General features: G+C 35.5%; 1 protein-coding gene across 6 annotated transcripts in view; it reads right to left on the bottom strand.

Annotated features, from left to right (window-relative positions):
• Window positions 1-676: 676 nt before the first annotated feature.
• LOC117287869 (poly(rC)-binding protein 3-like) overlaps window positions 677-15,448 on the bottom strand; it is an 89,946-nt gene continuing 75,174 nt past the window's right edge. For 5 of the 6 annotated variants that reach the window (XM_033768435.1, XM_033768437.1, XM_033768436.1 and 2 more), the window contains one exon: window positions 6,361-14,655. In XM_033768435.1, the coding sequence (XP_033624326.1) occupies window positions 14,370-14,655 (286 nt within the window). In that variant the 3' untranslated portion in view covers window positions 6,361-14,369. Of the gene's footprint in view, window positions 5,081-6,360; window positions 14,656-15,448 lie in introns of those variants that run through there. The other variant, XM_033768440.1, reaches the window with a different exon arrangement.

The following is a 15,448-nucleotide window of genomic DNA, read 5'->3' as shown; positions in this document are numbered from 1 at the left end:
ACCCAGTGTTTTTATATAGTGTGATAGGACATTAGTTGGACATATTGTTATATGTCTAATGGTTCGTTGAACACAATGGGTCGGACATTAGTAGTTGGTTAGACTTTACGGTTGGACATAGAGTTGCGTACAGCGGCGTAAAATATTTTTAAGGGGAGCACATGAGGGGGTGGCACCCCTATTTACGCCACTGGGAGCGTAACACACGTTTCTTAATGTTAAACCGCGACATGGAAACTGTGTTAAAGACACTGGACACGTGGCTATTGTCAAAGACCAGTATACCCTCCAAGTGTATCCCAACACAATTAAATGCAAACAAAAACTGTAAAAAATATTTGTCTCAATCGGACATCGAATTCATAAGGGATAATAACAGGGCAAAAAACACCATTGCTGCACGAATCAGTGCGCTCTCAAACCATACAAAAGGGCTTCAGGCCTGAATTCTTTAATTATTTGAGTGAGAAAGTACCTCTTTCTAATAAACGAGGGAGCCTTTTTTTTTTCTTTTCACAAATCACAATGGTTTGTACGATAGGCCTCCTATCAACAGCTCCCCATTACTCATTACCAAGCCAGTTTTTTATGCTAATAATAATTTTGATAACCAATAGTGTCCAGTGCCTTTAAGTGTTTCCTTCCTAAAAAGAAATACGCTGAAACAACTCAAGAATATTAAACGAGCTCTGAAATTATCCCACCCTTGTGTTTTTGTTTATTGTCAGACTTGACCAATCAATATTACCCTGTTCATATGGAATAAATCACTTATATTGACTTATTCTCATCATTGGTATGAAGACGTATTTAGGCTATTAAAGCTACTATAGTTATAATACTGTTAAGTGACTTAAGTACTACCAATAAATCAAATGAACATTATAAAAATTTAGTATTGACAAAATCAATCATACATTCGAAAACCCAGTTATAAAGCAATTATAATTCTTTCTAGAAACGTAAAATTCATGCATGCTGTACATTAAGCCAATATATTAATATCCTGAAAACAATAAACATAAAATGATCATACTTTATAAATAATCAAAATGCAAACTTTATTTCTATGTATTTTACAATTGCACACAATGCGATACCGTAGCTATTGTTACTGTTGAATTGTTTAGATGATGATGAATAAACTGACAACGCATATATCTTCTTTCTAGCTAGCTAAAGAAACTAAACTATATGTAGTAAATCCCGCCCATTCTTTAAAACCTGTTGAACCGGTTCATAATCAGCTATCTCAATTCACCCCCGAAAATCAACTTTTGACGTTGGATCTTTTCAAAATCAAAGTTCGATCGAAACGAACAGTGGCAGTGTCCGAATTATCTGAAACTACGTTGGTTGACATATAGCAATATTTAGCAATTACGGTGTGATGACTTTACAACAAAGGAAACTAAAACAAAACAAAAATTCTACAAGACGTTTTAAAGCTAGCCAAGCTAAAATAAGTCTTTTCTATTAGCCAAAATTCGCCTGATCATCATGACCCTGGATGTGCCATTTTGTGAGCTAATGTCCTCTTGTATTCAATACAATGCCCATTTTAGAAATAACTTGTTAACCGTCAAACATGCAAAGCGATTCTCAAAATGGCGACCATAGTCGGAGGGTCATTTAGGGCAAATGGAAGGAATGGCCTGACTGTCTTTCCAAAGTGCAAATTCTGCTTATAGTCAGAACTTCTTACACTTGTGTAACCAATCAACAAAACTTACACTTATTTGATTACATTTTATTTTAAATAAGGATAACATTTAAAAAACTGCATTGGTTTATTTTCTGTTTTGTTAGGTGCGACCGATTCGGTAACATAGCACCATTACATAAACTTGATGATTTCTTGTATGGCAAAACAATATTATTTTAGGGACGTTTTTTGTCGAGCAGCAAAGCAACGTTTGATAGAAAAGCAGTTTGTGCAATATTAAATAGTGTGCAAGTTTGCAAGTTTGCAGACCAAACACAGATTACTCAAAGTAGGCATAAACATTAAGCAACTGTAGACTTTGTTTAAATGGAACAAATGGAGGCTTTCTTATACCCACTTTTCCAACGAACACCAACGATGTTAGAGCCTGGATGATAAACTACGCTACATAAATACACATTCTGTTTATAATAGCTGTGTAGTGTTTAAATAACTTGAATATCAAATATGCTAGTTTAAAACAGTACAGTGTAGTAGCATAAGTACTGTGAATATAAGATACAGTGCTAAAAGGTTATTGCTTTGTACTTTCTTGTTTGAAACAAAGTATTTACAGACACATGACAAAATCTTTATATATTATTATTAACGCATACCTCGTCATTAATGGCATCATAGATTTACCTAAGTACAGTTCCTAAGTACAGTTGACTGCAACCTTTACTGTTACATCAAACTATTAAATAAAGAAGTTTCTAAACCCAGAAACTCCGAAGTAAAACCCAAGCTAGCACGGGACGGGATGGGACCCTGAAACGCCAGCTAATTAAAGACCATAATAGATGAATCCACTCAGTCTTCAACAGGTTGCTCATGGCAGATAGTTTTAGCGCCACCAATAGTTGCAAGGAAAAAAAGGAACGCACACAACTTATCTGAACTACTGGGGTTCGTTTCTCAACTTCGCGGGGAATTTACAGGAAAAGGGTGTTTAGGCAAAAAAATGTGTAGGCAAACTCCTGCTTAGCTTATTCTAAAGAGGAACCAAGTTCGTTCCGTACAGAGCTCAACGTATGGTCATATATTGCTTTTTTAATTAGGATAAAACAAACTCAAATCAAAGCGGCAGATCTGGATAAACAAAACATGATATCTTAATTTTGACTAAAGGTTGCTGGAAGCAGGGCTCATCGTTAACAAAATATGTGCAAACAATAGATTGTTATTTTAATCAATATGGTTGTCATGATAACATGGTATCACTGCAAACCTTGTTAGAAAGTTTTCAAAACACTAATTCTGATATTTTAATTGTAAACCATTATAACGTGATTATACAGAATAATGTCATATAAAATACAAACAAAACTTTGATAGAGAAAGCCCTTTTCTTCGGGTTTTGTTTAAAAACATAGCAAAAACACTGCAGCTTTAACTTGAGTTGTTTTATCAAAAACACAGCCAACTCTGAACAGTAAAACACAACATGACTCTTATTTCAACGTAAATTTCTTTCGTTTTTCAACGTTTGAGGGAAATGTTGAATACTTAACTTAACAGGGAGAGATTTAAAGGGGATACTGATTTAATGATGACTTTATTAAACCTTCTACTGTTGATAAAATTCAACAGGTTTATACTAGATGGTGCAGATCACCATCCAGTCCATATTTGCATAGCAGAATATCAAACTCGGATGTAAAAGGGACGAATAACCGCACATGATACAAATGTTGGGATTCATTATAAAACTCGGCCATGACACAACATTAAGGATCCACACACTCTAATTCAAATGACTTAATTCTATATATATAAATATAGACCTACCCTAATAGGCTTTCTACTGTAAACCTGTCATTCTTTAATGGGAAATCAAGCCTAATTACATGCTACAATGAAATCACAAGAAATTCTCACTCTTCTGGGTGTATTTAGTTCGATTTGAAAAGCAGAATTTCTAAGAGTCATTTCTTTGACATCTTCACTTTAGTTGGGAATGCAAGGTGTCGAATGGTGAGTAACATCCCTACAACATAATCTCCAAAGTGTGCCTTTGTTAACCCCTAAAAAAAAGTATTCTGTATTATACTATCTGTAAATGGTGTCTGCATCATGCAAAGTTTTCTCCCATACAATGTTTTATCATACCATTATATGCTATGTATGGTTTATCTCCCATCACACACAAACAAAACCACACCAACAAGCCCCACGTAGCACCAGCAGTAGACATTAAGTAGAATAACTGACAAATCTCTTTAAAAACAAAACTGTACAAACTGTGGCCCAAACTTAGAATCCCTGTGTACAAGGATACATACTATTCAGCGTGGACCAACTACTTATTAGTAGATTGTATGTGATGTTGGCAGTGTCACTCTTACAGCGTGTGCATTATACCCGTATCCTAAATATGAAAACAGTTTTGTCAGATGGTGTGGCCTGTACAATACAACGAGCTTCTTATATACACCATGGAGGTACCAATGAGAGCACTAAAATACACCCCAATATCTAAGATATTATGACTTATTGCGTAAACAAAGTATACCCAGCCAACATCACCATCTTTGCCACTAGGTTGAAGATGGTGTACACTTTTGTTTTAGAAACGAACATGACGTTTTCATTTGGTGATCTGTTATAACAATGTGATGTACAACCACACTCTGTCAATAATTTATCTGAATGAAGTATTTACAGCTAGCCAGATTATGCCTTTATGTAAAATATACGCATACATGACGACCTGGCTCTCTCTCTTCCTGACCAGACACAAGTCTTTTTTAACTGATTTATATACTCCATGGCAACACTTATTTAACACTTTTCCAAATTAAATCATTTAAACAATACTATAGGCAGACATGTTTAAACTTTCACCTGCATAAACACACATTACTGTTTAGTTTGTGAGAGAGTTCTTATTCCTGTAAGCCTATAATGTTAGCCATACCTTTTGGAGCTATCAATAATCTAATATTATTGACACTTATAGACAAGGTACATGAAAAGATACCTTGATGCTAGCCTACTGTGGTTAAGTTTGTCATTATAGGAACCTCCACTACATCTGAACTCGGCTTCTGTTTAGTTAATATAGATAGTTATTGCCATTCATTTGAAATGATGAAATAGAATCATTTCCTAGTTTGAATTGAATACAAACCCTTTGAGATGTTGACATTTGAATATCAGTATTAATATCGTACAGCAGCTTAACTGTATCCAACTAGACTATCTACCTGACATGTACATCTTGTGAAGACTGTATAATGTGTGTTGCAATGTCCCCTGTACACCTAAATACATACCGCTGCATATATAATGCTTATTGCGCTTGAAATGGAGTGGACGGAAGAGGCTTTAACCAATCAAAAAGCTGGAAGACCTGTGATTTCCGATGATATTCTGCAGATAATTGTAAACAAACAAATGCATACAAATTAATCTTCTTGGAAAATTTAATAAAACAAACAATTTGTACATTACAATCCGAGAGTTGAGTGGCAACATACACATTGAGTGAATAGAAAGCTTAAATTATAAAATATTAAACAATAAGCATGGGTTATGTGATGAAGTGACTGAATTTAACTATGCCAAATGGAGACCTAAACATCGTGCCTCCACCACTGTAAGTTATCACCAATACCATGAGAAGCTGTCGACTAACAGCAGAATGTATCCAGCTTGTATTTGATGCCTTGCCTTGATGCAATATCCATTGCTGTAATAATCGCTAAACAGCATATCAAATTATACAGGTAGCAGGTACACCTGATGTAGACCAAGTAATGTTTGCAGGTTTGATCACAAAATGGTGGTTGGCAGTTCGTCCTGATTATAGATTGTTTATTCTCTACTACTGAATACCATCTTCCAGTTAAACAGGGGAGTAGGCAGGGTTTTTAAAACTTAAAACAAAAAAAGTTGTTTTACTTTATTTACACAAATATTTCAGTTAGTTCTGGGTTTGTCGACTAATTTTGATATGGATGATTTTGTTTCCAAGTTGTATTGCTTCTTTTGTCGACGGCGACAGAGGTTCTGCGATTGGAAGTGTGTCATCCTCTCTACCTTAACTAGCCCCCCCCCCCCCCAACCCAGTTGATACAGCCATGTACTAGGCTTAGATAATTGTGTACTCTTTGCTGTCCCATTTGAAGTTCCACCATGGTCTCATTCGGTGGTATCCATTATTGTCTCATTATGAAACATCAGGCATCAGATTGGTAGCTTGTTTTGATGTAACTTTGCTCCGATGGTCTGTCATATTAAAGGCACTGGACACCCTTAAAAATAATTGTCAAAGACCAGTATTCTTACTAGGTGTATCCCAACATATTGTGCATGAAATACAAAATTTGTGGATATTAGAACCCAATTGGTCATCAAAGTTACAAGAGAATAATGAAAAGAAAAACAAAACATTGGTGCACAAATAATTTGTGTGCTTTTACATGCCTGAAGTCTTTTAAGTTTTGAGTGAGAATTACCTCTTTCTAAAACCCTTCGTTTTCAGAAGAAGCCGTTTCTAACAATGTTTAATATTTTCAACAGGTCTTCATTGCTCGTTACCAAGTGAGTTTTCACGTTAACAATTATTTTGATTGATAATCAATAGTGTCCAGTGCCTTCAAGCAAATCATACACCCATTTGTATAAAGGTTCATTGAGATTCAATGCCATAATTGTGTGCAGCTGTTTTATTCACACATCAAAGTATACAATAAGCATGCTTTATATAATAAGCTTAATCTAGACTAGTATGTCCTGCTTATATTAAACCATCATGGACCTGTTTATAAACCACAGTTCCTTCTTGTAATGCTCATTTTATATAATGACCTTATCTAAAAGATTTCTGTCAACAACCTCTGGTATGCAACTGAAACATAAACTTAAGAACTTCTCAAGGGATCTTAAATCTGTGTTCAATTTAGTTAGCAGAATCTGCATAATAGAGACATATTTTTAGGGTGCCCATTGACAACTCAACAATGAATGATGTTGGTAAACATTACATCAGTATGCTTGGAAGGACAACATAGCACAGACTTTCAATAACTGTCAATAAGTCTGTTGTCAGTTCAGAACACACCAAAGGTAATTCACAAAATGTGCATTTTGTCTACAGCAGGGGTAAAGGTTAGTTTGCCATACTCAACATACATGCTGCTCACTGAACATACATGCTGCTCACTCAACATACATGCTGCTCACTCAACAAACATGCTGCTCACTGAACATACATGCTGCTCACTGAACATACATGCTGCTCACTCAACATACATGCTGCTCACTGAACATACATGCTGCTCACTGAACATATATGCTGCTCACTGAACATACATGCTGCTCACTGAACATACATGCTGCTCACTGAACATACATGCTGCTCACTGAACATACATGCTGCTCACTGAACATACATGCTGCTCACTGAACATACATGCTGCTCACTGAACATACATGCTGCTCACTCAACATACATGCTGCTCACTGAACATACATGCTGCTCACTGAACATACATGCTGCTCACTGAACATACATGCTGCTCACTGAACATGCTGCTCACTCAACATACATGCTGCTCACTCAACATACATGCTGCTCACTCAACATACATGCTGCTCACTCAACATACATGCTGCTCACTGAACATACATGCTGCTCACTGAACATATATGCTGCTCACTGAACATACATGCTGCTCTCTGAACATATATGCTGCTCACTGAACATACATGCTGCTCACTCAACATACATGCACCCGAGTCTAGGTTCAAACTAAATTATAACTAACATAATGAACAACGTTAAACCTGCAGGTCAAGGCAATTCCTTTTAAATATTTGCTCATCATTCTTCACAGAAAAATTGAGAATAAAACTTTGAAAAGCAAAATTCCAGATATACTTGCCACTCCCTTTCGATGACAAAATATGGGAAAGTGGGTATTCTGGACAAACCAAACCCTGATACCTATCGCAAAAACCACAATAAATACTAATGTTAGATTCAACCGTAGCTATCTTTAAAACCAGTTGTTGTGTTCCAAATTATATTTTAAATCAAACTGAATATTAGCAATCGAATATACTCATCAAATAGATTACAGGAAAAGGAAGGTGGTACTCTTTCAGATATTAATGGACCAATAAAAACACAAGTTGTTAAAATACAAAGTAGACAAATTTCTTCTTTTAAATTCCCCTTTCAATCTTCTTATTCCTAAAACAAAACAAAAAATTAAGATAAATATTCTTGTTGTGACACTCTGATTGAACATATAACCAAAGAAATACATGGAACCATGATTGACCAGTTTAATATTGTGACCTTGCAATTTATACATCTTTCTTTATAGTCACAAGCTAACTCGAGGAGTTGTGTAAAACAAATGCCCAGTCAAGTAAATGGGCGACATGAAGTTGAGTATTTTCCTTTTTCAAACGGGCTTAATTTAAAAGAAGAGAAGACTGAAGGCCCGGTCACACAGGCCTTGATAACGATAACGAAAATGAAAACTTTACCAATACCTTCCTTGATTGGTTGAATAAGCGTGTGCGTGAGCAATTCAACCAATAGAATGCCTTGTCTTTGCGTCGTTATCGTTCTCAATATCGATGCAGTGTGACTGGTCCTTTAACATCACAGTGATGGTTGCATCACAGTGATGGTTGAATATATAAAAGGAGCTTTACAAGATTTGCAAAGCTGCCTTTCTTGAAATGTCCAACAAACGTTTATTTTCTGGAAGACGTTAATGCCACAAAAGATACCAGGATCTATATTCACTTGCCGTGAAGTCAACATGAACCACTTTACCAACTATCATCTGGAATTATATTAATACTGTCACATTGTTTTTATAAGTTATATTAAGCTATTATACATTGAAACTGGCTTACGCTATGGTTGCTGCGAGAGGAAGTATAAGTAGCTTAAACATCTATTTTAAAATAGCAAATGCTTAAAAAGAATTAATAATCTACAACCAATTTGTTTCCAACATTATTATAACTAAATGTAACTATTACAGTCCAATGATTAGCATAGTCCACTTTGTCCAATCCACCAGCTATATACCACTTTCATTTTCACTCACTTTCTTGGGAATTTTTTTTAAAACAATTTGCTAAGAAACATGAGTGCCATAGTAAATGAAATTAAGTATTGAATAGTATGACATGAACACAAATCTACAGCTGGTATACCATAACACGGGTGGTAATATCGACACAACAGTGTCAGGTTAAAATGAATCATTACAGTAAATTGATTTATATATATATATTTATATATTTAAAGCAATATAAACAAATTAAGTACAACTCAACCTAGCCTTACTAAATAAACAAACAATTGTTATAATATCAGCACACCTCCCAGAATTAAGGAAGTTTTAAGGGTGGAAATTTATTTAATTGGTTAGATATTTTGTGGAAGAGGGTATACAAACAATGAGGTTGTCATTAACTAAGAATTAATACAGTCCATTTGCAGTTATCCCCATCCCATAATAGTTAGCTAAATGCAGTCATGACAACACCAGACCTCGGTGTTATCTAACACCAGACATCGGTGTTATCTAACACCAGACCTCGGTGTTACCTAACACCAGACCTCGGTGTTATCTAAATGTGTTCTTTAAGGAAAAGGGAAAGACTACTTTCCTTGTCCAGATCCATTAAAGATGAAGTACAGATTCGTTAATTCAAATCAAAACAAATACATACATATGTGTTGACTGAGAAGTTTCAATATGAAAGCTTAACGATTATATACGGGTCATGCCGGAGTTTGTCCACACTATAACATTCGAAAACCCCTAAATATTGTGTTGCTTAATTCGATTGTGGCAATCAAAATAAGCATGATACGAATTTGCACAAAATCTGTGAGAAGACGTGTTTTCCACTAGAATGTGACAGCCAATGGAGATTGCACTTCGGCAGATTGGTCGTGATCAGTTTGTTGCAAGGAAGAGGAGGGGATGATTTGACCTTTCCGATCTACAACGATGACCTCTTGATGGAAGTATCCAATTGCATCAGCAAATTTAATAAAATAATAGATTGAGATGAAATATGTGATAGTCATCTGTGCAGAATATGATTTGTTTGATGCAAATAAATATATTCCAGTTCCTTTTTCACTTAGAATTCAAAATGAGATCTGGAGTAATGTAAGTGGTGGTAGAGGTAAAGTGATTTTATTCAGTGTAGTCGGCACATTGCATGACATTAATGTGTTAAATAATTGCTTGATAAATATATTGTTGAAAGTCTAATAATTCAAATACAACCTAGTTACGTAAAGACAAATTACTGTGCTAATAATTGGGGTTTAATTGTTGTGTATTATTCTTGTTTATTTTTTTTTCGAATGCATATTTATTGTATAAATTAATGTCATTGCTTAATGGCTTATATTTAAGACATGTTTAGATGAGAGGGTAAACAAACTCTACAAAGAATAAAGATTATTTTAAAACAGGAACCTGGAAGTCAAATTTGAGTCTGTGAAGATTCTAAAATTCCAATTATAGGTTATACCTAACGGCAGGGTTACACAAGTAACCATGCCAGTTCAAAACCATCACCAAACTGTTATTTAAAAAAAATTAATAACATTATGAAAACGATCAAAAAACAATACTGATTAGCCCACAAATCTCCCTTAATTATATTTTCACCAAAATAAAAGGAATAAATACCAACAAGTGTTATAAAGATTGCAATTGTTATAATGAATACACACTAATTTACTACTTGGTTTCAAATACAATTTGCCTTGGTCGTATTAGTTGGAAGTGCACAAATGAGTCAATGAAACAATAAAATACAATTTTGTGTTCAACATTAAAGTGAAACACTTCAATTGACTTAACTTTCTTAATTATGTTTAATTATGTTGTAGATTTGCGTTTGCTTTTAGGAAAACAAAGAAAGTAAATGTAAGAACCACTTCACAGACTTGTTTCTTTTGTCAGGGAAAAAAATAAAGACGTTCATACGAAGAATAATTAAAATCTTACCACCATGATGTACTTAAAATGAACCTACAAGTTAGGCCGTGTCCGAAACGACGACTTCGGCTACAGCTACGTCTAGACTAGCGCGTCTACCAGTGTTGAAGAATAGGCAGACGCGCGCGATCTAGCCGTAGCTGTAGCCGAAGTCGCCGTTTCGGACACGGCCTTAGGATATATACTCTCAGCAGTAAAATACTAACAAATAATATGTACATATTTAGCTCTGGAAAGTCTTGTGCAACAACACAAGACCTAGGCCTATCTATTACTTCTAATATAATGCTATCAATGTGTAACATGATGATGTTAAGATGCAGTGATTGGTAGGATGAACTGAGGAAAGAAACGGGATTTAATCAACCGGCAAATTAAATTGTCTTTCTTCTGATTAAACTTTGTTTAGTCTCAACCAACATTTGATTGGATCTTTACACCAAATGCTCAAAGGTACACAGAACACCATGCTGAATATTTTGTGGAAGCAAGCATTTGTAAAACTTGAAACCATACTGAAACACTCAGCATTGGTCTGCATCTTTAAAATGAGATGGAAATGAAGAAACTCATCTCTCTTCAACTCAACAAAAGCCAAAGCGTCAAATCCCTTTCAAGCATCGTCTTCTCAACACATTTCCCATTATATTTACTCTAACAAGACTAAACATTCACTAATCAATACATAGGTCAGGTTCATTTTTTATGGCCTCACAACTTCTGCTGAATTTATACATAATTTCGTCAAAAAAGTGGAAGATGTTGTTTCTATTGTCATGCCAAATTAGCAAACTATTCTACAATAACCTGAACATGTCTACCCCGCACACTTCTTTCACCAAGCACACATTAAAGTGTTAGATCATTCCCTGCGCTTAACGTTTGTAAAAGACTGTCTGCGACCTGCGACATTATGGACGGACGGAAAACTGGTTTTCGATGTTTCCTTAATTTTACAAGTTATTATTTATACACAATCTAGGCAATCACATAAAGTGATTTGGGAGCCTCTTTGACACAATGGAAGATGAGCTAGAGAATACTAATTACGGAATACAGCAATTGTCATTAACAAGTGCAAAACAATTAATTTAGTTTCTGAGTGAACATATTAACTACGTACATAGGGTTACCTCATGCACGGCTACACAATGCACACACAAAATACCAGACAATTGCAAGCTAATCAAAACACACTACACGATGCTGCATACTAGCACGAGGAAGCAGTTTCGCTGGTTCACAACTTAGATGCTTTCCCATCCCAATATTAACAAAAAACTAAAGACTGAAACCATGAAAACATAAACCGCTGGTGTAAGTACAGAACAACGATCTCTTATTATTTATGCATTGCCTTTTGGGGAATAAAGGCCAACTATACAAAATACATAATGTATATTCACTTTAAGGTGTTTTGAATTTTTTTTTTATTTATCAAACCTTTACCAGCTTTTTGCTGATTAAATTAAATTCCACATATCTAACTAATCCTGAAAACCAATGCTGGAAGTTATTTTTAACCAGAAGTTGGATGTTAACTTGAAAAATGAGTCATATCTGTAATATTAAAAGAAAACCAAATATTTAAAGCTGATATAACCAGCATGTTTAGAATGCAGAATAAAATAAAATAAATACATGAGTGATCGATGATACATGTGAATACATCTGCTGGGTACTAGTTGTGGGTACTAGTTGTGGGTACTAGTTATAGGTACTAGTTATGGGTACTAGTTAAAGGTACTAGTTATGGGTACTAGTATGACTGTCCCCCTATAGTCTAATCTATTTGAACCCTACAAGCAGAACTAATTTGTAAGCCTTTCGTCTCTACTTATTCAAGTTTTAATTCAAGATGTGAATCTCTAATATACTAGAACACTATTAAGTTTTGTACAGCACATAGCTCTGAGCAACCTACAAACCAACCTACAAACCAACCCATTGGAGGTGATTCCTTTGGCCATTACAGGCTTACATTCACAACACTTCAATCTCATGTCAAGTGCACTTTCCTAATACACCGGTAGGAGTGGCAAATATGATATCAATTAACATATTCTGTAAACTAAGTTTGCAACATCACACCAACAAAACTAGAAATGATAACGCCCTAAAAAAATAAGATTGATTAATTACAAAAATGTTATCTTCAAATAGTTGTAGAACTTGCTGAGAATGAAATGACTGCTTAATGTAAACTCTTTTTCTTTTGTTAATCCTGATTAATCAAACCATATCCTAATACTTCAGTTGGAAAAAGCTCCAAACGATACAAGCATTTCGTTGATTTGCAACTTCCTTAGCCATAAAATCATAAACGCACAATTTATAGGGGAAGATGTTCAACTTGTAGTTGGTATGAAATAATTAAGATTGAACAGTACAGACAGTAACATGTAAAGAATAACAAAATGTCAATCAATTTAACATCTTCTTTTCTTGCATCTTAACTACCACACAGGATTAATGATCCAAACACCTGTTGTATTAACTTTTACTATACCTCATACATATTCATGACCGAGAGTCGAGTTCTCATTGGTCCATTGATTACCATTACGTGCCAGGTGTTAATTTTGCTAATTACCAAGCGCACATGTGAGTATTCACGCAAGAGATAAATGCGCATGACAAGTAATAGCTCCGTCTACTTGTCATACCATTGCGCGACTTCATCCCCGGGCGCTATTGATCGTGGTACTGTTTTGTATACACGCAGGAACAGCGCTCTCTAAGCGACATCCAACACATGAATCAAACTTATCATGTGCATTTTGTTTCACAGTCATCATTTTCTCTAGATCAAAACTCATGTTCCGGTAACCGAATATGTATTAAGTATAGTAAAACAAATATAACATGGTTTATTTCGGGTGGCTAGTCAATAAGCTCCCCTCGGTATTGGAAGTTGACAAGCTAGTTTGTCAACTTCCAATACCAAGGGGAGCTAATATCAAATAGTCACCATCAAACCACTTTGTATTTGTATAATACCTTCAACCCAGCAAATGAGAACTAAATAAATGCATATGTTTTGAGTTTACATGGTTTCTTGAGTCAGCAATGGTGATAGCCAGTAGCAATGATATGACAGTCAGTAAATCTCAAAGAGTAAATCTTCAGATAAATATTCTTCTTTGTGCTTTGGGATGGTTTTCTAAGTTGAAGTAATTTGACAAGCTGATATTCACCTACAACTTCAAGGTATTTGAGTCAGACCCTTGAGAGACATCAGCAATAGTAACATACTTCAAAGACCCACCAGAACAAAATTCAAATGCTGACTAGTTTGATACAAGTAGGAAATGAATGTCTCATTTTGCAATATTTGTCTGCTTAAACTAAGATCAAATTGTGTTCTTCTAAACTGGACCATAAAACCCAGTTAAGAAGACGTCCGTAACTTGGCGAACTAAAGTACTATTGTTTCTCGACACATATATTTAATTTTGGAAGTGCATGTGGAATAGCAAATACATCACAAGTGAAAACACATACATAAACAGCACAATTTACAGGAAGAATCTGACTTATTTAAATGAGAACCAATTTCGGAAAAAAGACGAATGCCACAATATTGTCATTCCCCTTAAACTAAAAATCAACACAATTAAATAAAGAGCGTGAACCAGCGAAAAAACGTGCAGTGCGTGAAGTTAGTATGGGGAGTATTTCTTAGCTCCAGTGACGGCAGCAACGGTGGCAGTGCGGATTTTGGTTGTGTAAGCATTGCTGCTCTGCTGTAGCGCATCCAGGCTGAGCAACGGAACAGGTTTCATCAGAATGTTTGAGAGAGGATTCGTGGACATGTCGTGGGAGATGGTCGGCGAGGGTACGGAATTCGGGGTCAGGGTGGTGGGTGATGAAGAGGTGGTGAAAGAGGTCATCGAGGTCACAGACGGGTCAACAGTCACAGAGGTCTGGCTTTTGGCCGTCTCAAGGCTGTATGGAGAAAAACAGGAAGGAAAATGAGGGAAGGTTAGAGGGACGGGATAAGGGTCATAAGGGGGGATTAGAAGGGGGGATATATGGTTCCAAAGGATGGTATGATGAGGAGGTGGGGGAATAAACATTGATCAGGAATGAGGAATTCAGATACGGGCCACAACTATGAGGTGCTTAAATGAAGGTCTGCCAAACTCAAATCATGGGTTGTGGATTAACAAAAGTAAGAGAAGTCAACACTTTAGCCCAAATACACAGATGGTAATGGTTATGCAAATAACATGACCTTAAGAAGACAACTTGATGTTTATTTTCCCACTGAGCTTGTACAAAGAATGAGTTTCCACTCCAAGTACCAAGCAAAGACTTGTCTTGTACACCTGCGGGTCTGTGCAGAGTACTACAAAGTCTTCATATGCACAATATTAGCCGATTTCACGTTGTTCAACCATTTAAAATCTAAAAGTTGTCGTTTCAGATAATTATTTCTTTAGCATAATTTTTTATCATCTACAGATTAATGTGCAAAGACGGAATGAAAAGAATAAGAAAAAATTCTCCAGTTTAAACTCAATCCCCACAAAATATGGTGTTCTTTTCCCACTCGTTTTTACTTATTTCGCTAACATGCGTCTTTACCACTTGTGTATATGGGCTCAAAGAAGCATCAAATTGTGTCAATCGTCATGCTCATTACCTTTTTAAGTGGGAACACAATTTGTTTTTTAATTCATGCCAAAAGATGATGTGGAAGAAGTCATTAAGAGGAATGGGTGGAAAAAGAGGGAAC

The sequence above is a fragment of the Asterias rubens genome, chromosome 3 (genome assembly GCF_902459465.1).
Source record: "Asterias rubens chromosome 3, eAstRub1.3, whole genome shotgun sequence".
In the NCBI taxonomy this organism is placed as follows: domain Eukaryota; kingdom Metazoa; phylum Echinodermata; class Asteroidea; order Forcipulatida; family Asteriidae; genus Asterias; species Asterias rubens.
Note: the sequence above shows the minus strand (reverse complement) of the source record. Positions and strands in the feature narration are given on the sequence as shown.